At 44.4% G+C, this 23,464-nt stretch overlaps 1 protein-coding gene across 1 annotated transcript in view; it reads right to left on the bottom strand.

Moving 5' to 3' along the window:
• phex (phosphate regulating endopeptidase homolog, X-linked) overlaps window positions 1–20,087 on the bottom strand; it is a 70,391-nt gene extending 50,304 nt beyond the window's left edge. Inside the window, exons 1-4 of the mRNA XM_052014427.1 lie at window positions 20,009–20,087; window positions 16,817–17,043; window positions 8,388–8,456; window positions 1,957–2,073 (exon numbers count right to left, since the gene is read on the bottom strand). Of these exons, the coding sequence (XP_051870387.1) occupies window positions 1,957–2,073; window positions 8,388–8,456; window positions 16,817–17,043; window positions 20,009–20,018 (423 nt within the window). The 5' untranslated portion in view covers window positions 20,019–20,087. The remainder of the gene's footprint in view (window positions 1–1,956; window positions 2,074–8,387; window positions 8,457–16,816; window positions 17,044–20,008) is intronic.
• Between the last annotated feature and the right edge of the window lie 3,377 nt (window positions 20,088–23,464).

Here is a 23,464-nt window from a genome sequence, read left to right as displayed (position 1 = left end):
TATAGAGCTGCAGAATTACCTCGCGGCTCTTGAACTCAATACCCCGACTAATGAAGGCCAACACACCATACGCCTTCTTAACACCCCTATCGACCTGCGCGGCAACCCTGAGGGGTCTATGGACGGGACCCCAAGATCCCTCTGTTCCTCCACACTGCTAAGAGTCCTGACATTAACCTTGTATTCTGCCTTCAGATTCAAGATTGCACAAAGAGATTTGCTATCTGTGTAATGTGGTTTTGAATTTGACCTAGGGTTAAAAATGTGTGTAACATAAATCAAGCTGAAAATCAAGGTGCAATGTGTGGCAGGATTTGTGCACTCTGTTTGGGCAATAAACATACTGTAATACCTGTAGTGGAATTTATAATATGTAATATATAATGTGTAGAGTGTAACATCTTATAGAGTAAAAGGGGATGTTTCAGACAAGTAAAGAAACAAAGATCTGAGGCTGCTATAGCTAATCCCAGTTTAAGAATCCTCACCTGAAATCATTGAACTCAGTATTGATTCTAGAAGTCACTATTAAGCCTGGTCAAAAGATGAAAGAGTGTTCCTAAGGCTTACGTTGTGAGCTTCACCAGAACACAATACGAGGCCAGCGACAGAGAGGTCACAGTGTGAGTGGAACGGAGAGTTAACATGACTGCTAACTGGAATCTTGGGATCAAGCTTGTGAATCAGAATCAGATTTATTATCACTGACATATGATGTGAAATTTGCTGTTTTGTGGCAGCAGTACAGTGTAAAGACATAACTATCTACAAATTACAAAAATAGGTAAATAGTGCAAAAACAAAAGGAATAATAAGGTCGTGTTCATGGGTTCATGGACCGTTCAAAACGGAAACACAAGTTATCCCCTGCCCTCTTCTCGTTACTACCATCAGCGAAGAGGTACAGGAGCCTGAAGACCCACACTCAATGATTCAGAAACAGCTCCTTCCCCTCTGCCATCAGATTTTTGAATGGTTTGATGGAGATATGAGCCAAAATTAAAGGTAACAAAATCATCTTCAAGAGAAAATGTTTTACCCATGGAGTGGCAAGAATATGGGAGAGGCAATCATAAGTTTGTGGCAAACAGCATCAATGCACTTACTGGACAAAAGGTTATAGGGGAGGTGAAATGATTGGGGAGGAGAGTTACACTAAGCAAAAAGACCAGTATGGACCAATTGGTCTGTTCCAATGCTGCACACTCGATATTAAAGTTATCACGTGCTTGGCAACATACAAGAGATCAAATTTGCTACCAAACTATATATTTTAATGGTCTGACCCTCACCAATTTTTACAGATGCACCTTAGAAAGCATCCTATCCGGAGGAATCACAGCTTGGTATGGCAATTGCTCTGCCCAAGACCGCGAGAAATTGCAGAGAGTCATGAACACAGCTCAGTCCATCATGAAAAACAGTCTCCCCTACACTGACTCCATCTACACTTCCCACTGCCTTGGGAAAGCAGCCAACATAATCAAGGACCCCTCCCACCCCAGCCATCCTCTCTTCTCCCCCCTCCCATTGGGCAGAAGATACAAAAGCTTGTGAACACGTACCACCAGGCTCAAGGGCAGCTTCAATCCAGCTATTATAAGACTCTTGAACAGATCTCTTATACAATAAAAATGAATCCTTGTCTGTCTGGACGGCATGCAAACAAAGTTTTTCCACTGTATTTCGGTACAAGTGACAATAATAAAATATTTACAATTTCCAATTATAATTACAATTAAGGGTATCATACAACATAGTATGGATTGCACTAACTATGCCACAGGCTATGTGCAAGTGTTTTAGGCTTAATATATGCAATGTGTATACTTACCTTTTTAACAGACAATGGCAGTGCTTTTTTATACTACTATGAGAAAGAATGTGAAATGCTTCTGTGCACTTCCAAACTACACGCTACTGCCTAATTACTGGAGGATGTAAAGTTTCACCAACCTTAGCCAACTTGGTCTCAAACTCCATCACGGCTTCCATGTCAGCTTTGGCTGTGATGGCATTCGCTCCCAGGAGAATGGGCACATCAATCATCAGCTGCAGTAGGGCATGGCGATTCTAGAGAAGGAGAAGCAGAGAGGAGCACTTAGGCGCTTCCACAGTTGACATTACACCAGTAACTTCATTCCTCATCTCATTCGCAGTTCTGCTTCTCTCTCCACACATGCTGCCTGACCCACTGAGGAGTGTTTCCACTGCCTTTAATTCAGCTTTCCAGAATCTGCAGTACTTTTGCTTTTTTTTCATCCTGAAACTGCTGTGCCTCATGGTTCAGGAAGATGGTGGGCTTGATCCTTGCTCTGTTTTAATCAGGTCCACGTCAGCAGTAAGCAGGCCCTGCAGATTAGGAGATGAAAAGCCGTCCACTGCTGTTTGCATGGCCCCTCCTCCCCTATATCTGCAACTTCCTCCGGGTCTAGAGTCCTCGGAGCTCTCCGCATTCCTCCACTGCTCTCTTCAAAGGTCTAAGCATTCTTTTAAGACCCTGCTTCTACCAAGCTATTAGCCACCTGTCCTAATAGTTCCCATGAAGCACTTTGCAGTATTTCATTACATTAAAGGCTCTTTATAAAGGCAAATTGTTGTAGTTGAAATGAAATTAGAGACATAGAGTCATACACCACAGAAACTGGCCCTTTGGTCCAACTCGTCCATGCCGACCAAAGTGTCTGCCTGAGCTAGTCCCATTTACCCATATTTGGCACATATCCCTCTAAACCTTTCCTATCCATGTACCTGTCTAAATGTCTTTGAAGTGTTGTAATTGTGCTTGCTTCAATCACTTCCTCTGGTAGCTCATTCCATATACTCACCATCCTCTGTGTGAAAAAGTTGCCCTCAAGTCCCTTTAAAATCTTTCCCCTCTCACCCTATGCCCTCTGGTTTTAGACTCCCATATCCTGGGAAAAGACTGTGGCCACCCACCTTACCCATGCCCCTCATACACCTCTATATGGTTACCCCTCAGTTTCCTTCACTCAAGGGAAAACAGTCCCAGCCCATCCTTATAACTCAAACCCTCCAATCCGGTAACATCCTTGAGAATCTTTTCTGCACCCTTTCCAGTTTAATCACATCCTTCCTGTAGCTGGGTGACCAGAAATGTGCACAACACTCCAAGTGCAGTCTTTCTAACAACTTGTACAGTTGTAACATGACGTCCCAACTTCTGTACCCAGTGCCCTGACTGATGAAGGCAAGTGTGCTAAACGCCTTCCTCCCCACCCTGTCTACCTGTGTCCTCACTTTCATGGAACAATGTACTTGCATCCCTAGGTCTCTCTGTTCTACAACACTGTTCATGGCCTTGCCATTTGCTGTGCAAGTCTACCATGCTTCAATTTACCAAAATGCATCATTTTGTACTTGTCTGAATTAAGTTCCATCTGTCAATCCTGGGCCCACTTTCCCATTTGACCTAGGTCCTGTTGCAATCTTAGATAACCTTCTTCACTGTCCACCGAACCAATTTTGGTGTCGTCTGGAAACTAACCATGCCACCTACACTCTCATCCAAAGTGTTAATATAGATGACAAACAACAGTGGACCCAGCACCGATCCCTGTGGCACACCACTGGTCACAGGTCTCCACCCTGAACAACCCTCCACTAACACTCTCTGTCTCTAACAACCAAGCCAACTTGAACACAAGAAAGCCCGACACTGGCAGCAGAAAAAGTAAGTGGCTGTGGAGCTGTTGGATGGTAGTTATAAATCCAATGGGCCTGTAGCAAGGGGAACTTCCCATCTTTACCTGGACTAAAGCCTACATGTTACCACTCTACTGCCACATTGAGGCTAAGCACAGGTTGGAGGAACAGCACCTCACATTCTGCCTCGGGAGTCTCCAGCCTGATGGCCTCAACATCAATTTCTCTAACTTCCGGTAACTCCACCCCTTCTTTTTCTTCTCCCCACTCCTTTGTCTTCTCTTATTCCTGTGGCTCCCTTCCCCTGCCTTGATGACCTGCCCATCTCCTCTCCTCCCCTCCACCCTTTATTCCATGGTCCACTGCCTTCTCCTGCTGGATTCCTTCTTCTTCAGCCTCTCCTACCTATCACCTCTCAGCTTATTACATCTTTCCCCCTCGTCCCCCACCTACCCACCTTCCCCCTCTCACCTGGACTCGCCTATCACCTGAACTCACCCCTCCCCTACCTGCGTGTGCTCCTGCCCCTCTCCCCACCTTCTTATTCTGGCTTCTGCCCTCTTCCTTTCCAGTCCTGATGAAGGGTGTCAGCCTGAAACGTCAACTGTTTATTTCCCTCCATGGATGCTGCCTGACCTGCTGAGTTCCTTCAGCACTTTTTGTGTATTACTCCAGCCTGTTCTCCCTTTTAAGTATTTTAACTGTGAACTATCTGTGAAGTTCTGAGAAGGATTATTTCTATGGCCACATTTCCCTGTTTAGATTGTAAGTTTATATCCCTACCCTCTGGACATTCCGATTGGTAGGTAGAATCATCCTCTTCCTTTCCATTGAATTATGCCCTGCAGTTAAGAAACCTCAATAGTTCACCCTCTGTCCCATCACCTACTTTGCCCTAAGTAGTTGCGGTAGTGTAAATCATGGCATTCTTGTTGAGGAATTCATGTTTGCACGGATAAAGAAATGAATGATTGTAGTTTATGTAGGAAACCCAGTGGTGGGTGCCTGGAATGGGCTGCCAGGGGCAGTAGTGGAAGCAGATACAATAGCAACGTTTAAGAGGCATTTAGACAGACACATGAATGTGCAGGGAATGGAGGGATACAGACCATATACAGGCAGAAGGGATTAGTTTAGATTGGCATTGTGGTCAGCACAGACATGTTGGGCCGAAGGGCCTGTTCCTGCACTTTACTGTTATACGGTCACAGCGTTATATTTCAATGGATGGACGTGTATTTTGATTTTCACAGGAACAAGCTGGGCTAATGTTAAACAAATGCATGTTTTGATTTTCAAGTTAACTTCAAGGAAGATGCTGACCACCTACTAGTTTGATCAAAGCAGAAGAGGAAAAAAACAGCTGGGAGCACTTTGTAACATTGGCTCTGGTATTTCAGTGACAAGGAAAGGCTCTTGGTCACACCAGCCTGGCAGGAATCCACCGGCAAGGCTGAGTAACTTTTGCATCCAAGGGGAAAGTTTGTGAGTGTAGCTAGAAAAATGTGCATTGGGATTCTGACTGTGACAAACTATTCTCTAATTCAAACATCTTCAGAGATTTTGTTGTAACTGGGACTGATTTCTGTCTCAATTTTGGCTTAAAGTAAGCTTCAAATTAGGAACATAATGAAAGGATTTACATTAACATGGAACCTTTCACATCCTCTCATCATCCTTAATTACTTTATAACTGAAGTGCTGTGACTTGTGACGTAGAAAATAAAGCTGCTGATTTATGCAAACAAAATAGCAATGCAAATGAGCAGGACATTGGTTTTAAGTAATAAAACCAGGAACTGCAGGAAATATTCAGCAGGGCAACCAGCAGATGTGGAGGGAGAATCAAAGTTCTGGAAGAAGTTGGAGATAAAACTAATTTTGAGCTACAGATGGTGGAGAAGAGGAATTATAGTTCATAGTTATACAGCATGGAAACAGGCCCTTCAACTCAACTGGTCGATGCCAAGAAAGATCTCCATCCAAGCTAGTCCCATTTGCCAGCATTTGGCCCATAACCTTCTAATCTTTTCCAATCCATGTACCTGTCCAACTGTCTTTAAAAAGTTGTTATTGTACCTGCCACAACCACTTCCTCTGGCAGATCATTCCATATAAGTACCACCCGCTGTGTAAAAAAGTTGCCCCTCAAGATCCTATTAAATCTCTCCCCTCTCACCTTAAACTTATGCCCCCAGCCCTTGGAAAAAGACTGAGTGCATTCACCCTATCTTTGCTCTCATGATTTTATGCACCTCTATGAGATCACTTCTCAGTCTCCTACGCTCCAATTAATGAAGTCCTAGCCTGTCCAATATCTCCTGATAACTCAGTCCCTCAAGTCCTGGCAGTATCCTTGTAAATCTTTTCTGCACTCTTTCCAGTTTAATAACATCTTTCCTATAGCAGGGTAACCAAAACTGAACACAATACTCCAAGTGCGGCCTCACCAGCATCCTGTACAACCACATCATAACCTCCCAACTTTTATACTCGATGCCCTGACTTATGAAGGCCAGCATGCCGAAAGCCACCTTCACTACCCTGTCCACCTGTGACCCCAGGCACGGTAGTGTAATGGTTAGCGTAATGCCTTACAATGCCAGTGACCTGTGTTCAATTCCGACTCTGTCTGTAAGGAGTTTGTACGTTCTCCCCGTGTCTGTGTGGGTTTCCTCCGGGTGCTCTGGTTTCTTCCCACATTCCAAAGACGTACAGGTTAGGAAGTTGAGGGCATGCTATGTTGGCACTGGAAGCGTGGCGACACTTGTGGGCTGCCCCCAGAACACTATGCAAAAGATTCATTTCACTGTGTGTTTCAATGTACATGTGACTAATAAAGAAATCTTATCTTATCGTTCAATGAACTATGTACCAAGGTCCCTCTCTTCTACAACACTCCACAGGGCTCTGCTGTTCACTGTGAAAGTCCTACCTGGATTTGACTTTCCAAAATGCAACACCTCGTACTTATCTGAATTAAACTCCATTTGCCATTCTTTGGCCCACTTACTCAGCTGATCAAGATCCCCCTATAATTTTTGATAACCTTCTTCATTGTCTACAACACCACTTATTTTAGTGTCATCTGCAGACTTACTAACCGTGCTTTGTATATTCTCAACCAAATTGTTGATATGGCAAGAAAGGGAAGCTCAGTTGTTCTATGTTGTGCCGAGGTCCGGAGATGATTGGTCTTGGCAGCGCTGGAATGGACCTCTCGTGAGTAAGTGGTGCATGTCCCATGTGTACAACATTATTGAACAGGTTTTGTTTGGGATAAGTGTTGACCAGGAGGTAGGAACATCTCTACAGCTCCTCTTCAAATAGCATCAGGGAATCTTATATGCCCACCTATAGAAGGTTTAGATTTGTGTCCTGTCCAAAGGACGACTTCTACACAGCCCTGACCTCTCGGCCGAGAACAGGGTTTGAGCCCACAATCCTTCAATCCAGTTGTAATGTGACCTTGTCATAACTTACACAGATCAGGCAAACACAGTTCTACCTAATCACTTCTTCCAAGCCCCATTAGCTTCCCACTGTGACAGAGCAGCCAACAGGAAAAGCAAACTTGTAGAGGTCCCTTTACTACCAAAGGACAGTGAATCTCTGGAACTCTCTGCCCCTGAGGATGGTGAAGGTCGCATCATTAGGTATATTGAAGGTGGAGACAGATAAATATTTGAAAGCTCTAGGAACTGAGGGTTATGAGGAACTGGCACAGGAGTGAGGTCAGCAGGGATCAGCCAAGATCATATTGAAAGAAGGGGCAGATTTGAAGGACTTGGTGGCCTAGTCCTGTCAGAAGAGGTGGTGGAATTAATGACCTTCCATTAACAATGTGCTGGATGGGGTTGTCAACGAGCTATCAAGCACCACTAACTCACGAATGGTCCATTTCAGCACTGCCAACACCAATCATCTTCAGACCTCAGCACAATGTTAGACAAAAGAGCAAAGTCCCAGAGGTGATGTGAGAGTTTCTGTGACTTCTACCACCAGGAAGGGCAAGGGCAGCTGGCACAAGGGCAGCAGTAGACACCACCATTGTCGGCTCCCCAACAAGTCACACATCATCCTGACTCGGAGGTATGTCATGGTTCCTTCACCGTCACTGGGTCTAAATCTTGGAACTCCTGCCTCAACAGCACTGAAGCACCTTCATCAGAAAGACTGCAGCAGTTCAAGGAAGCACCTCTCCCTCATCTTCTTGTGGGCAATTAGGGATGGACAATAAATGCTGGCCTTTCTAACATAAAACATAAGAATAGGCCCTTTGGCCCACAATGTTCGCACTGAACATGGTGCCAAATTAAACTAAATCTCTTCTGCCTGCACATGATCCATAACCCTCCATTCTCTGTGTATTCATGTGTCTGTCTAACAGCCTCTTAAATGCCACTATGATATTTGCTTCCACCACTACCCAGGCAAAAGTAATTTTTAATATAGGATTCTACTAAAGGTAGTCTCATTCCCTTGCTGAAAAAGTCCAGTTATTACCTCCTGTAAGGTTCCATCATCTTCAGTAATAACAATCACTTCAGCATCCTCCATCATCTATTTGGCTTGGCCCTCATTATTCTTTATAAATGTCCCTTGTTCTTGAGAAAGAACTCCGATTTCTGTCAGCACTTTAAATCAACAACTCTCCCCTACAGGACTTAACAGCACAAATTATCCTTTTCATGACACACCACAGATGAAAAGGCACTCACAAGTTTTGCCTGCATGCTGTTAGACAGGTAGTCTTCAAGTACATTCATAAGCGGAAATTCTTGGTCCAGCTGTGGGTAAGACAGAAAATAAAATATTTCACACTAGTTCCAGTGAGACAAGCAGTTTAAACAGTGATTGAGGCGGCACGACTAAGTTTGTACACATCCATAATTGCTGCAACATTTCAAATGTTATTCCGTTTCATTCCCCAGTAGTTATCAGTCAAGGTTCTTGTTCAGAATGTCATGAGTTTAAGACCAACCTCAGAATAATTTTCAGGCTGGCACTCTATTGCAATATAGGATCAGTACCGCTCCGGAATCACCTTTAGATGAATAGATTCCAAGATTATCCAAGCCAGTATTTAATCCTCATCAGCATCACTAAAACAGCTAATCCTCATGATCCTCTGTGAGTAACGGCGCTGGAGTTAAATTCAAATAAGTGCGAGATGTGGCATTTTCGGAAGACAAACCAGAGTGGGACTTTCGCAGTAGGGTCCTGGGGAGTGTTGTAGAACAGAGGGACCTAAGAATACTATGAATGTGGTGTCACAGGTAGACAGGGTGGTGAAGAAGGCTTTTGGTATGCTGGCTTTCATCAGTCAGGGCACTGAGTCCTGAAGAAGGGTCCTGACCCGAAACGTTGACAGCCTGCTTTTCTCCACAGATGCTGCCTGGCCTGCTGAGTTCCTCCAGAATCATCATGTTTTTCATCTAGATTCCAGCATCTGCAGTCCTTTGTTTCTCACTGAGTATAGAAGTTGCGATACTATGGTGCAGTTGTACAAGATGTTGGTGAGGCCGCATTTGGAATATTGTGTTCAGTTTTGGTCACCCTGCTATAGGAAATATGCAATTAAGCTGGAAAGAGTGCAAAAAAGATTTATGAGGATGCTGCCAGGACTCAAGGGACTGAGTAATAGAGAGAGGTTGAGCAGGCTAGGACTTTATTAATTGGAGTATAGGAGAATGAAGTGTGATCTTACAGAGGTGTATAAAATCATGAGAGGCATAGATAGGGTGAATAGGGGCATAAATAGACAGTCTTTTTCCCAGGGTTGGGGAATCAAGAACTAGAGAGCATAGATTTAAGGTGAGAGGGGAGAGATTTAATATGAACCTGAAGGGCAACTTCTTCATACGGAGGGTGGTCCGTATATGATATGAGCTACCAGAGGAAGTGGTTGAGGCAGGTTTAAATTGGCAATTGGACAGGTACATGGATAGGAAAGATTTAAAGGGATATGGGTCAAATGTGGGCAAATGGGACTATCTTAGATGGGAATCCTGGCCAGCACAGACCGGTTGGGCTGAATGGCCTGTTCCCATGCTGTATGACTCTTTGACTCTATGACCTCCCTTCACTTTACTGAACATCAAAGCACCAGGCAAGCAGTCTTGTTTTCGCTTTGGTCAGGATGTGCATGTAGGGGCAAGCAGGCAACTCCCACCACTAGCAAAAGTAATCATCTAAATACTTTCAGATCAACTCACTGCCTTTCGTGCATTCTATCCTGACTACTCACAAGCAAGAGAAACTCATCTCATCATAAAATGCAGTTACAAGTACACAGAGTCATAACCAGGCACTTAAGAGCTTTGGCATGGGAGTATATTTGAGCTGCCTTCATTTTTCCATTTATAGGCTGCACATTGGTGGACCAAACATTGTGTCTGATTACAATATGAAATAAATTCTTACATATTGGATCATTGTAGCAATAAATATTCTGACCTGTTTATTATCTCCATAATCTGTCAAGCATTAATGATTCCCTGGATTTGCTTAATGTTACTGCAACAAATGTGGAATAAAAATGTGGAAAAATGCTTAATTGTTCTGACATCAGGAGCTGAAATCCCATTACGGAGCTGATGCACATTTCAATTGGACTCTTAGCATTGCCCGTGTTTGCCTGTGGTCACTGGACAGAGAGTATGAGCAGCTAGTGCCCAAATTCAAAAACAGAACCACACAGCTGGTAATCTCTGGATTTCCACCTGAATTATGCGCAGATTGCCGTAGGATGAAGATCAGGAAGTTGAATGGGTGGCTCAAAGACTGGTGTGGGAGAAATGGCCCTCGATTCATGGAGCCGGTAATGAGGACAGAGAGGACTGTTCCATTGGGACCAGTATCACCGAAATCAAGGTGCAGCCTTCTGGACTCAATATTGGATTCTACAATGTCAGTAACTTAATTTGTCTGCCTATATCAGTCATTTATCTGTGCTATTGGCTCAACTTGTTTTTTTTCCCTTTTTTCCTTTTTTCTCTCTCTGGAAGTGAAGGACATACCCAGTCTGACCTGCCGGGCACATCTTCCTGCTCTGCATTTTGCAACTCCTCCATTCTTCTGTCTATGTTCTCACTCTCTAACTGCTCCCATTTACTCATTGATCAGATAACCTTGTTTACAGCTTATCCCCATGGTCACCCTGGTTTTACCCCATCAGAGATGTCCCACCCGCCCACCCCACCCTCCCTGCAGGTTAACAATCTTCTTTTCTCTCCTTCCCAGTTCTGACGAAGGGTCTTTGACCTGAAACATTGACTCCATTTCTCCTCCCTGTTTCTGCTCTGTTTCTGCTTCTGCTGAGGCTCTGTCTCTGCTGCCTGACCTGCAGAGTATTTCTAGCGTTTTCTTTTTTTTTGTTATTATTTTAGATTCCAACATCGATACTCTTTAAAAAATTTTCAATCACTTAAATCAGGCTAGGTTCTGCTGAATCAAATAACTAGAGCTGTAGACAAGACTTTAAATTAATAGTTAGCAGATGGAGGGATCTTGTGTGGGGAAGTTTAGAAAAAATATTCTTCCTGAAAGTGGCTGCACAGGTTGATAGGGTAGTAAAGAAGGCGTACGGCATGCTTGCCTTTATTAGTTGAGGCACTGTGTTCAAGAGCCCGAAAGTTAAATTGCAGCTTTATAAAACTCTGGTTAGGCCACATCTGGAGTATTGCATTCAATTCTGGTCACCCATTAGAGGAAGGATGTGGAGGCTTTGGAGAGGGTGCAGAAGAGGTTTACCAGGATCCTGCCTGGATTAGAGGGCATGTGCTATAAGGAGAGGTTGGACAAACTTGGGTCGCTTTCTCTGGAGGGGTGGAAGCTGAAGGGAGACCTGATAGTAGTTTATAAGATTATGAGAGGCATAGATAGAGTAGACAGTCTGTATCCTTATTCCAGAATCAAAATGCCTAATACTAGAGGGCAGGCACTTAAGGTGAGAGGGGTCAAGTTTGAAGGAGATTTTACACAGAGAATGGTGGGTGCCTAGAATGCTCTGCCAGGGTGGTAGTGGTGGCTGATACGACAGAGGCATTTAAGAGGCTCTTAGATAGGCACATAAATATGCAAAGAATAGAGGGATATAGACGCGTAGGCAGAAGGGACTAGTTTAGTTAGGTGTTTAATTACTAGTTTAATTAGTTCAGTACAACATCATGGGCAGAAGGGCCTGTTCCTGTGCTGTTGTGTTCTATGTAAAAAGGACAAGGTGATAGTGGAGGGTCACTGTTTAAAACTCAGGAGTGACCCATTTAAGCAAAGTCTCTTCTCCGACTGGGTTGAGATTCTTTGGCACTTTCTTCCTCAAAAGGGAGTGGAAGCAGAGTTTGAATATGTTAAGGCAGAGGTTAATAGTTTCTAACTAAGCAAGGGAGTGAAAAGTTACCAGAAGCAGGCAAGAATGCCGAATTGAGGGTACAGATGTGATCTTATTACTTGTTGAAGTAGGTTTGAGGGGGAGGGCTGTCTGGCCTATTTCTTCACGTGATTGTATGTATATAACTTAGAGGTAGATATTAAAAGGTTAACACAGTTGGAAATTAAAGTACAGACTGAGAAAAACAAGTTATCAGTAATAATCTCTCTATGAATTCACAGAGATATGGGTTGCTGGATTGATATGTCCTGGCATGGGTAAATTTGGAAAGTTAAAGGACAAAAGTAGTGAAATAGGTAATGATACCCAGAGTCTGTCAGGAACCAACGGAGTATGCAGACGTAAGAGGTGACCTCCAATGAGAACAGGGGAAGATTGGAAAAAGAGAAAATTTCAGGATCTTTATCTGTATGCATGCAGCATTCATAACGAGATAGATGAGTCTATGGTGCGAGTAGAAATAAACGGGTACAGTCTAACATCTAACATCTATGTGTTCTATGTAAAAAGGACAAGGTGATAGTGGAGGGTCACTGTTTAAAACTCAGGAGTGACCCATTTAAGCAAAGACTCTTTTCCGACTGGGTTGAGAGTCTTTGGCACTTTCTTCCTCAAAAGGCAGTGGAAGCAGAGTTTGAATATTTTAAGGCAGAGGTTAATAGTTTCTAACTAAGCAAACTATGTGTAAGCTATGTGGTTGCAAAGGGTCCTCAACCTGAAACGCTAACTCTGTTTCTCTTTCCACAGATGCTGCCTGACCTGCTGAGTGTTTCCAACATTTTCTGTTTTCATTTTAGTTCATATTGGCCAATTAGAAAAGATTCATGAATAATCTTGTTATTAAGAGGCTTTAATAATCTTGTTATCAAGAGGCCTGTGGAAACAGTGATCATATTATGATAGAATTCATTCAGTGTTCAGCACAGGAGGACCAGGAAATTGTTAAGGAAAGGTTAAGTAAAATATGAGAGTAATCTAATAGGATTAAATCTGATGATAAAAATGTCTGAAGATGTGCAAAGTGGAAAAGATTAGCAAAATTTAACATGGGTCCCATTTAATATAAATGAGAAATTATATTGAGGAATAAGAAATCAAACAAATATTTTGTGTCTGTCTTCATGTAAGAAGATATAAAAAACTTCCTGGAAACAACAGAGTGAGGTATTGGAGAAAATAATGGGACCGAAAGCTGATAAACCCCAGGACCCGATGGCGCAAATCCCAAGCTTTTGAACGGGGTGTCAATGGAGATGGTGGATACACTTTCCAAAGATTCCAAGATTCTGGAACCATTCTCACAGATTGGAAGGTAACAACTGTAATCCAGGAGAGAGAAAACAAGGAACTACAGAGCAGTCAGAGCAATTAATCTGGCATCAGCTGTGAGAACTATCCTAGAGTCAATTATAACAGGCACAAAGAAAATATTGATGGGATTGGACAAAGTGAACATGAATTTACGAAAGAGAAATGTTTGCCAAATATTCTGAAATTGTTTGAGGTTGGAACTAGCAGAGGGAAAACCAGTGGGTGTAGTGCGTTTGGACTTCCATGAAGTGCTATGCAAGAGGTTATTAAACAAACCTGGAAACAATGTAGGATTGGGGTATTATACTGGGGTAGGTTTGGGATCAGTTAAAGGACAGAAAACAGTCCAAATAAGTGGGTTACCATTTGGTTGAGAGGCTGTTACTTTTGGGGTTTTGCAGGTATTGGTTCTGGGGACCTAGCTGTTCATAATCTGTATCAAAGGTTTGGAGGAAGGGACCACGTATAATATTTCCAAGTCTGCTGATGATAGAAAGCTGGGTTATAGGGGGAAGGAGGCAGAGAGGTTTCAAGGGGATGCATAAAGGTTAAACGAATTGGTGAAGACATGGCAAATGGAACACAGCATGGAAAATTATGAAGTCATCCACTTTGAATGGAAAAGTCTGAACACCAATATATTTATTTTTAAAATGTATTGGTGTTCAGAGGGACATAAATCACTGACAGTTAACATGCAGGTGAAACAAACTATTAGGTAGGTCTTTATTGCAAGAGAACTTGAGCTCAAGGTGAAAGGTATCTTACTGCAGCTAGACAGGGCCCTGCTGAGACTGTACCTGGAATGTATACATCTGGTCCCCACCTATGGAAGGATTCAAACAAGGAAGGAGTGAAACGGAAGTTCACTATATTGATCAACAAACAAGATGCTGGGGGAACTCAGTGGGTCAGGCAGCATCTGTGGGGGGAAATGGACCATCAACGTTTTGGGATGAGACTCTTCATCTAGACTGAAAGATAAGAGGGGACGTAGCCAGCATAAAAAGGCGGGGGGAGGGGGTGGAGCAAGAGCTGGCAAGTGATAAGTGGATCCAGGTGAGGGGGGGGGTGATAGGCAGATGGGGAGGGGAGAGTGGGAATAGCAACAGAGGCTGGGAGGGGAGAGGTGGAGGTGCCAAAGGGCTGCAGATGATGGAATCTGATAGGAGGGGAAGGTGGAGCATGGAACCAAGTGAGGGAGGTGGGGAGGGCAGATGGGAACAGTGGGGAGGGGACCTAGTGGGAGGAGTGTGGGTGATGGGCAGATGGAGTGGGTGGAGGAGGGGAAAGAAACAGGGCGGTGGGGGCAGAGGGTAATGTTAGGGGAACTGGGTAGATCAGGAGGAGAGAGAAAAAGGACAGAGGGGGAGCAGGTTATCTGAAATTGGAGAATTCAATTCACTGTATTGGTGCCTGGGGTTGAAAGGCTGTCCTATGAGACCATGGGTCTGTACGCTGGAGAGTTTAGAAGAACAAAAGGTTGGTCTCATTAAAAAATGCAAAGTCCTTGCAGGGCTGGAGGTAGAGTCATTGAGTGGACTCTATGTCTCCACGTTGCTTAGCAAGCCTGGAGTATTACAACACTGACAAGCTGTCTCCATTATGCTGGGACTGCCACTTTCACCACCATTTCATTCTCACTGCCTGGTTGACAACCTAGAAAATTAAATTACCAACTCAATGTAGAGCCCACTACAGTTCCATTGAGAATGCAGCAGACAGATCCCACACAGGAAACCAAGACCACTGCTCTGACTCACCATCCAGTCAGCCAAGTCAGATATTCCTCCCTTTAGCTCTAGACAAATTCTATTAAAGGATAATTAAGTCCACCTCTACACTGTTTTGCAGGCATCATGGTCACTGTTGTAACACCAATTTGTGCAGAGCAAACTCTGTCAAACAGGAAAGAGAACAATCAGTCAACCTGCTTTAGTAATGTTGATCAAGGGATGAATATTGGTCGGAACACTGGGGAGAACTCTTCTGCTTTTCTTCAAAATCACAAAGAGAGCAAAAAAGGCAATGGTTTGACCTCTGATCCAAGATGATCCTGTAGCAGCACAGATCCTGCACTGGCAGAAGGCAGTTTGGATTGTGTTCTCAAGAATCTGCTGAGGCTTTAACTCTCAGAGCTGAGTGCTCACTTTTGAGCCAGTCAGGGAGTTGTGTTTTACCCTGCAATCTCTGTCCACCGGGCCTGAAACCAACCCAGAATTAAGAGTCCATTGAACAATGAGGTTGACCAGTGTCCACCAGACTTGCCTCCAAATCAAAATGGAAGGAGCCAATGAGCAAAGGATTCTCTTCCCTTGGCCATTTCCTTTTCACCACTCATACATACTGCAATGATTCTGCACCCAGGATAGGGCAGGAATCTGAGATAATAACAGAAAGTGCTGTTGATACTCAGCAGGTCTGGCAGCATCTGTGGAGGGAGAAACAGGGTTAACCTTTCAGGCTGATGAACCTTCATCGGAAGTGGAAAAGTGAGAAAAAGAAGGATGTTTGAAGTTGCAAAGGGAGAGTGGAGAGTGGGGGCCAAGAGAAAGCGGGTGACACAGACGCTATTGGTGCTGTCTAAGAGAGTGAGGTGGGTGCTTGTTACCCACAGCTGAGCTATCTTAAAGTGTACATAAAGGGAGATAAGTGAGGGCAGAAGGGACAAACTAACAAACATTGCTGGAACAGGGAGATGCAGAACACAGTGGGTACTGCATCTGAAATAAAAGAGAATGCTAGAAATGCTCAGCAGGTCAGGCAGCATCTGTGGAGAGAGAAAACTCAGTTAATGTTACAGTTGGATGATCAAAAAAGTCATTGAATTCAATATTGAGTCCCAATTACACAATGTGGTATGGTGTTGGTTTATTGTAACGTATACTGAGATACAGTGAAGAACTTTGTTTGTGTGGCCCCCCCAAACAAATCATGCCATATATAAGTATATCGAGAGAGTAAAAAGAAAACAGAATGCAGAATATATTGTTACAGCTACAGAGAAAGTGCAGTGCAGGTAGACAAAATAAAGTGGTTGGGTCGCAGCAAGGTAGACTGCAAGATCAATAATTCATCTTCAGTGTATGAGGAGTCCTTTCAGGAATCTGATAACAGCAGGATAGAAGCTGTCAAGATGGACGATGAGGTGCTTATGTTGCGATTCATTGGAATGGTGCAGGGGATTGAAAACGGGAGGTCAGAGTGAGAGTGTGATGGGGAATTAAAGTGATAGGTGACTGGAAGTTCAGGGTCACCCTGGTGGACTAATTGGAGGAGGTCTGCAAAGTGGTCATCCAGTCTGCACTTGGTTTCTCCCACGCAGAGCAGACCACAAGTGCAGCACCCCTTCCACATTGGAAGTAGTGCAAGGGCAGTAACTTCTCGGTTGATTCTGGACTGAATGCATGGATAAATATTGCATTGAATGAGCATGCTGGCACTGACCTTCAGGATATATTCACTGGAGTTTTTGATATCAACTGCAACATAGAAGCTAATGAGGACATCATTTGCGAATTTCCCTCGGAGAACAGCCAGTGCCTCCAGCAGGTCGAATTCCTCCTCCCTCCAGGTTCCCTCAGGTCCATTGTTAGCCTCGAGAACAGGCCAGCGCAGATGTGGATGTTTCAGGAGGTTAAGCAAAGGCCTGCTGTCCTCCAACTCTATGGCAGCTATCAACAAGAAAGACAGGGATGAAGGTCTAGACCAAAGAAAACTCATCAGCAGCCACTGACAGTTGTGTAGTCAGACACAGGATGCCAGCACTTGCTTAGTTGGCAGCCGACCTTTGGTGAACAAACACAAAAGGCAAAATACTGCAGATGCTGGAATTCTGAAATAAAAAAGCAGAAAATGCTGGTGATACTCAGCAGGTCAGGCGGCATCTGTGGAGAGGAAAACAGTTAACGTATCAGGTTAATGATTGGTTAGATAAAAGTGGGTTTTAAGATGTAATAAAGGGTGAAAAGGGAAAAGAGGATAGGGACAGTTTGTGATGCGGTGGAAGGCCAGTGTTTAAGTGACAAAAGAGGTGCTGGAGAAAGGTGAAAGGGGCCAGGAATGGGACATTGGGGGCCAGGAGGTCATCCTGTGTGAGAGGTGAAACAAGGGAAGGTGAATGATTTTCCAAAGAACTGTTAGTGGCGTAAATCATAAATTTACACCACATAAAAGTGGCGAAAATGTTAGTGCTGTTTATCGATTACAGCTCAGCGTTCAACACCATCATCCCCTCAGTCCTAATCAATAAGCTTCAAAACCTGGGTCCTCTGCACCTCCCTCTGCAACTGGATTCCTGACTTCCTTATTGGGAGATCACAGTCAGTGTGGATCGGTAATAACATCTCCTCCTCGCTGACAGTCAACACAGGCGCACCTCAAGGATGTGTACTTAGCCCACTGCTCTACTCTCTCTGCACTCATGACTATGTGGCTAGGCATCTATAAATTCACCAATGACAGACTGTTGTTGGCAGAATCTCAGATGCAATAAGGAGGCATACAGGAGTGAGATAGATCAGCTGGTTGAGTGGTGTCACAACAACAACCTCGCACTCAATGTCAGCAAGACCAAGGAATTGATTGTGGACTTCAGGAAGGGGAAGTCGGGAGAACACACACCAGTCTTCATTGAGGGGTTGGCAGTGGAAAGGGTGAGCAGCTTTAAGTTCCTGGGCGTCAACATCTTGGAGGATCTATCCTGGGCCCAACACATTGATGCAATCACGAAGAAGGCATATCAGTGGCTCTACTTCATTAGGAGTTTGAAGAGATTTGGAATGTCACCAAAGACTCTTGCAAATTTCTATTTCTCCACTGAGAGCATTCTGACTGGTTGCATCACCTTCTGGTATGGAGGCTCCAATGCAGAGGATCGCAAGAGGCTGCAGAGGGTTGTAGACTCAGCCAGCTCCATCATGGACACAACCCTCCCTGCCATCGAGGTCATCTTCAAGAGGCGGTGCCTCAAGAAGGCAGCATCCATCACTGAGGACCCTGACCACCCGGGACATGCCCTCTTCTCATTACTACCATTGGGGAGGAGGTACAGGAGCCTGAAGACCCACACCCAATGTTTCAGGAAAAGCTTCTTCCCCTCTGCCATCAGATTTCTGAACAGTCATGAACCCATGAACACTGCCTCGTTATTCCTCTTTAGCACTTTTTATTTATTTTTGTAACTTATAGTATTTTTATGCCTTTATGTCTTGCACTGTACTGCTGTTGCAAAACAACAAATTTCATGTCATATAAGTCAGTGATAACAAACAGATTCTGATTCTGAAATTCTGCCCCCCCCCCACACCCATCAGGTGACTTCTCTGACAGTCAAACAACTGCAATATTTCATAACCAAATATCAAGAGTTCCAGGAAAATAAAAAAAAAATGCTTAAGAATATTGCAGAATATGATGGAAACTATTTCTTCTATTGAAAGGTCCACAAACAAGACAGGAGAGATGGAAAATGAGATGTAAACTGTTCGGGTGATATGAGGGGAAATTCACCATGCAAAAGCTCATTGAAACTTGAAACCCGCTTGATCAAAATGTCGCTGAAAGGAAAGACAATTGGTGATTTCACAAATAAGGTCATAGAGGAATACAGAAATGGGGTGGAACAAGGGCCTTCAGCCCACTGAGTCAGTGCTGACCATCAACCACATACTTACACTAATATTACATTAATCCCACATTCCCATCAACTCCTCCCGGATTCCACTGCTCAGCTAAACTCCAGTGGCAATTTACAGCAGCCATTTAACCTACCAACCCACATCTTTGGGATGTGGGAGGAAACCGGAGCACCCAGGGGAAACCCACATTGTCACGGGAGAACATGCAAACTCCACACAGACAGCACCTGAGGTCAGGATTGAACTCGGGTCTCTGAAGCTGGGAGGCAGTGGTTTCTGCTGACTGCTCCACTGTGCCACCCTCAAATATCGACAGTCCAGGTATCGAAGTAAGGGGAATAATTGGAGTGAAGATTCACATCTGCCCTGGAACAGGTCCATAGGGTCTGACAATCTAATCAGACTCTTCTGATGGTTAACAGTGCCTGTCTATAGTGGGTGGTCATGGGACAAAAACTAATGTGTAAATGGTTGTAGGAAAACCATTACACAAAACTGCTGTTGGAAAACAAATGGGTTCAGTGCTTATGATTTTAAGTTGGTGAGTTCAGCTTTGAGGCTGAAAGGCTGTAGAATGGCCAAGGTACAAGCGAGATGTTGTTCATCAAGCCTCATTGTAACAGGTCGCAGGGGCAGGAACTGGATGAAGCAAAAGCATGACGCAGTGCTCTTTCTTCACCTAGACATTCTTGTCTTCAATAAAGCAAGCTGCCTTATACAGTGTAATATTGTAGCTCATAGATTTTTAATTTCTTTGCACTCTGGAGAGGTTTCTGCAGAGGCAGCCCTTAACAGAAGCAGCCCAGCACCTTAGTGTTTCTCCACTGCAATCACACAGCACTTCAGTGATCCCTTGTAGGACTGAGCTTACACCGTGAACTTCAGTGTATAACTTGCAAGATTTTAAACAGATTAACATATTTAGTACACACTCATATTCCCAGGGCAAAAGACTTCAGGGCAAGTTTTACAGATTTATCAGAACTCACAAATAACTTACTTTCATTCATACATGACTGATAAAGTCTCTTTGCACTTTGTATGCTTTTAATATCTTTTTCTGTATCGATCGGGGTTTCCAACAGTTCTGCAGGGGAAAAAAACTGATTGTTAACAAAAAAAAAATCAGTTTCTGAGTGCAACGATATCAGAAACAGATCTTAAAAACCTAACAATGCTGGAAACACTCAGCAGGTCAGGCATCACCTGAGGAGAGAGAAACAGAGTTAACATTTCTACTCAGAGACCCTTTGAAAGAACTGGGAAAGGAAACAAGTTTGATGAATGAAACATTAATTCTGCTTTTCCATCTACAGATGCTGCCTGACTGATTTCTAATATTTCTTGCTTTTATTTCAGATTTCCAGCATCTGTGTTTCTTTTGGATCAGAAACAGATGTTAGTGGGAAAGGGCATTGGTTGGGTCAATTTTCCCCCCATCTGCAGATGTTTTGGGCTGAATGTGAGGTGGTTATTGAGAGTCAGCCAAGGAGATTGGGACTAGAATCACATGTAGACTGTATGCTGGGTAAGGATGAAGGAGGAAATCAAGGGACAGTTTACATCTACACAGCAAATGACCAGATCCTTATTATGGCAGTCCACAGGTTGGCCTCCAGGATATGCATGGCCATAGCCAACACTTGTGGGAACTCATGATCACCAAACATTGTGTCTATTCAGCTGGCCATCCTATCCATGGAAGTGAACATCATCTCAAAGCCGTGATCAACCCATCTTTTACCACCAGCCAATCTGTTAGGTGGTCTCCTCCATCTGTCAGTGTGTGAGGAGGTCAGTACATCATGCATTTCTAGCTGCTGCTCCTCTTTACCAAGAGGTTCTGGGATGCGGCATCAGTGACCAGTTGAGCAGATTTGGAGAGGAGAGTATCTTCCGCTGCAGAATTTGCACTGGTAGCTCCTGCTCCACTGCTGCTCCAGACCACCTGCCACCCAAGGGAGTGGGCCCGGGTCAGGGACAAGTACCTGCGCCTGTGCAGGACCCCGCACCTATCCTGTGACGGTACAGGACCCTCTGAGCACACACCAACCACAGGTGCTGGGTGTCGGTGGAAAAAGGTCATGAATTAGTCACGTCAGGGTCAGCAAGTTCCAAGTGATTGCTGTGAATATCAATGCATTTCACTCACCTCTGTAACCCAGGTTGGCACGACTGCACAGTGTACAATGCGGTGCAAAAGGGGTTAATTGTGTCACCGGATGCTGGATGCTTCTGGTGTCCTAGGATACAAGGGTCAGACAAAGGGTGGGGAGGGAACTTTTTTCCCTTCCTCCTTACCCACGGAGGAAAAATTAAATTGGTTTGTGGTATTTTCTTTATCTGTGCTACATATTTCATTGGCCATGCATGGTTGGAAGATGACACGGTGGGGCTGTGGTTAATTTATTACACACTGGCACAGATTCCATTGGCTACACATGTTTCTCATATGATTTGGGTCCCGAGATAATGAGTTATCTGGCAATCAAACCCAAACTCATCATTTGACAGGGAAGATCGACAAGAACAGTGAGCTGCCGATATAGCTGCTGATTACCAATTACCGAGCTGGCAGGCAGCATACAGACTAACCTTTCGTTTCCCTGCACTAATATAGCAATGATTCAGTAAGGAGCAGCGGTTGCTACATTGTCCCTCCCCACTGCAACCCGGCCAGCCCATCCACCCACTGCCGCACATCTAACCCAACAGGCCAAGGAGGGCGAGAAGTGGCCCCCACTCATATGGAACTCCTCTTGGGGTGCACAGTCCTTTGTACTGGAAGACTCAGGATGGGAGCATTAACTCTGTCCCCCCTCAACTAGCAGATGGTAAAGCCAAGAGCACAACCCCCTGTTGGGTGAAACATTGATGATTAAACTTCATCTAACCTGGCCTAAGCCAGTCCTAAGAAATTGCCTGTATTCCACTGGATCACATTATAAAGAGTAAATGCACCCTGAGCAGTGGGAAAGTCAGCTCAAACACACAAACTAGCTTCCCTTCAGTTTCTCGCTCTGGCAGTCTACAGTATCTGATCGCCTTCAGTCAGCCTCAGGTGTGGGACAGCTAGTCCCCTCTTGTTCAGAAGGCCAGTGATACAAGTTCCTCTCCGAAGACCTACACATATCTGGTGCAGAGGTGCACTGAATATTTGGATGTGTCATCTTTCGGATGAGAAAGTAAACCTCTCACCTACATGTGAAAGATCCTGTGACATTATTCAAAGAAGGGGAAGAAAGTTCTGATGCCCTGGTTAATTTTTATCCAACAACCACTAAAACTATCAGAGTGACAGAGAGACGGAGTGACAGTGGGACAGAGTCATACTGTCATAGAGCTGTAGAATTGCGGAGCAAAAGAAAAATACAACACAAAAGCAGGTACTTTGGCCCACCAAGACCATGCTAACCTCTAAGTACCCATTTTTACATTAATCCTACCCTAACCCATTTTAGTCTCCCTACATTCCCTTTAATTCCCACAGTAACTTCCAATGGCCTGGCCTCTGGATCATCGCAGCGGGCCACAGCAGAGCTCTGCCATCCCTCTCGGTCTGCTGCTCAGTGCTGCAGCCAGGAGGTCACCCAGAGTCTGTCCTGACTGAAGATCAGCTTCAGTTACTGGATTATACTCAGTTCCCTGGGATTATTGACGGTATCTGCAGGGAGTGTTGGCTTTAAGGGCTGACATCCTTCTCTGATTCCTGTGCCGATGTGCAGAATTTAGCCACGTCCCTTGCAGGATATGTGTTAGTGCCACTTTCTGCCTTTGAACTGCCCCAACACTGCTGCTTTTAGACAGTTTTGTGAGGGGACCTGATTTTGGAGTTGGAAAGCTCCAATTGAATTTCCAACCAAAAGAAGAGGATGCTCCCCACCATTTCATGGAGCCGTACAGCACAGAAACAGGCCCTTCAGCCCACCGAGTCCATGCTGACCATCAGCAACCCATTTTATTCTCTCCACATTCCCTTCAACTCTCCCCAGATTCTACCACTCAGCTGCACACTAGGGACAATTTACAGCAGCCAATTAATCTACAGACCCCACACATCTTTGGGTGTGGGAAGAAACTGGAGCACCCAGGGGAAACTCACACAGTCACAGGGAAAACGTGTAAACTCCATACAGACAGGATTGAACCCGGGTCTCTGGAGCTGCAGGCAGTGGCTCTAACAGCTGCATAACTGTGTCACTCCAAATGGGCTGCTTTGAGCTCTTACTGTGCACAGATTCCTTACATGCATTTCAGTAACTGCACTCAAGTAACTCAGTGAAGCAGAACATAGAACATAGAACAGTACAGCACAGAACAGGCCCTTCAGCCCACAATGTTGTGCCGACATAACTAATTCCTCCTACCTAAAAATGCTGATATCCCTCTATTTTCCTCTCATTCATGTGCCATCCAAGCCCCTCATAAAAGCCCCCACTGAACCTGTCATGCCAAG

Source organism: Pristis pectinata, chromosome 4 (assembly GCF_009764475.1).
Source record: "Pristis pectinata isolate sPriPec2 chromosome 4, sPriPec2.1.pri, whole genome shotgun sequence".
NCBI lineage: Eukaryota > Metazoa > Chordata > Chondrichthyes > Rhinopristiformes > Pristidae > Pristis > Pristis pectinata.
The sequence above is the reverse complement of the archived record's forward strand: the minus strand, read 5'-3'. Positions and strand labels throughout refer to the sequence as shown.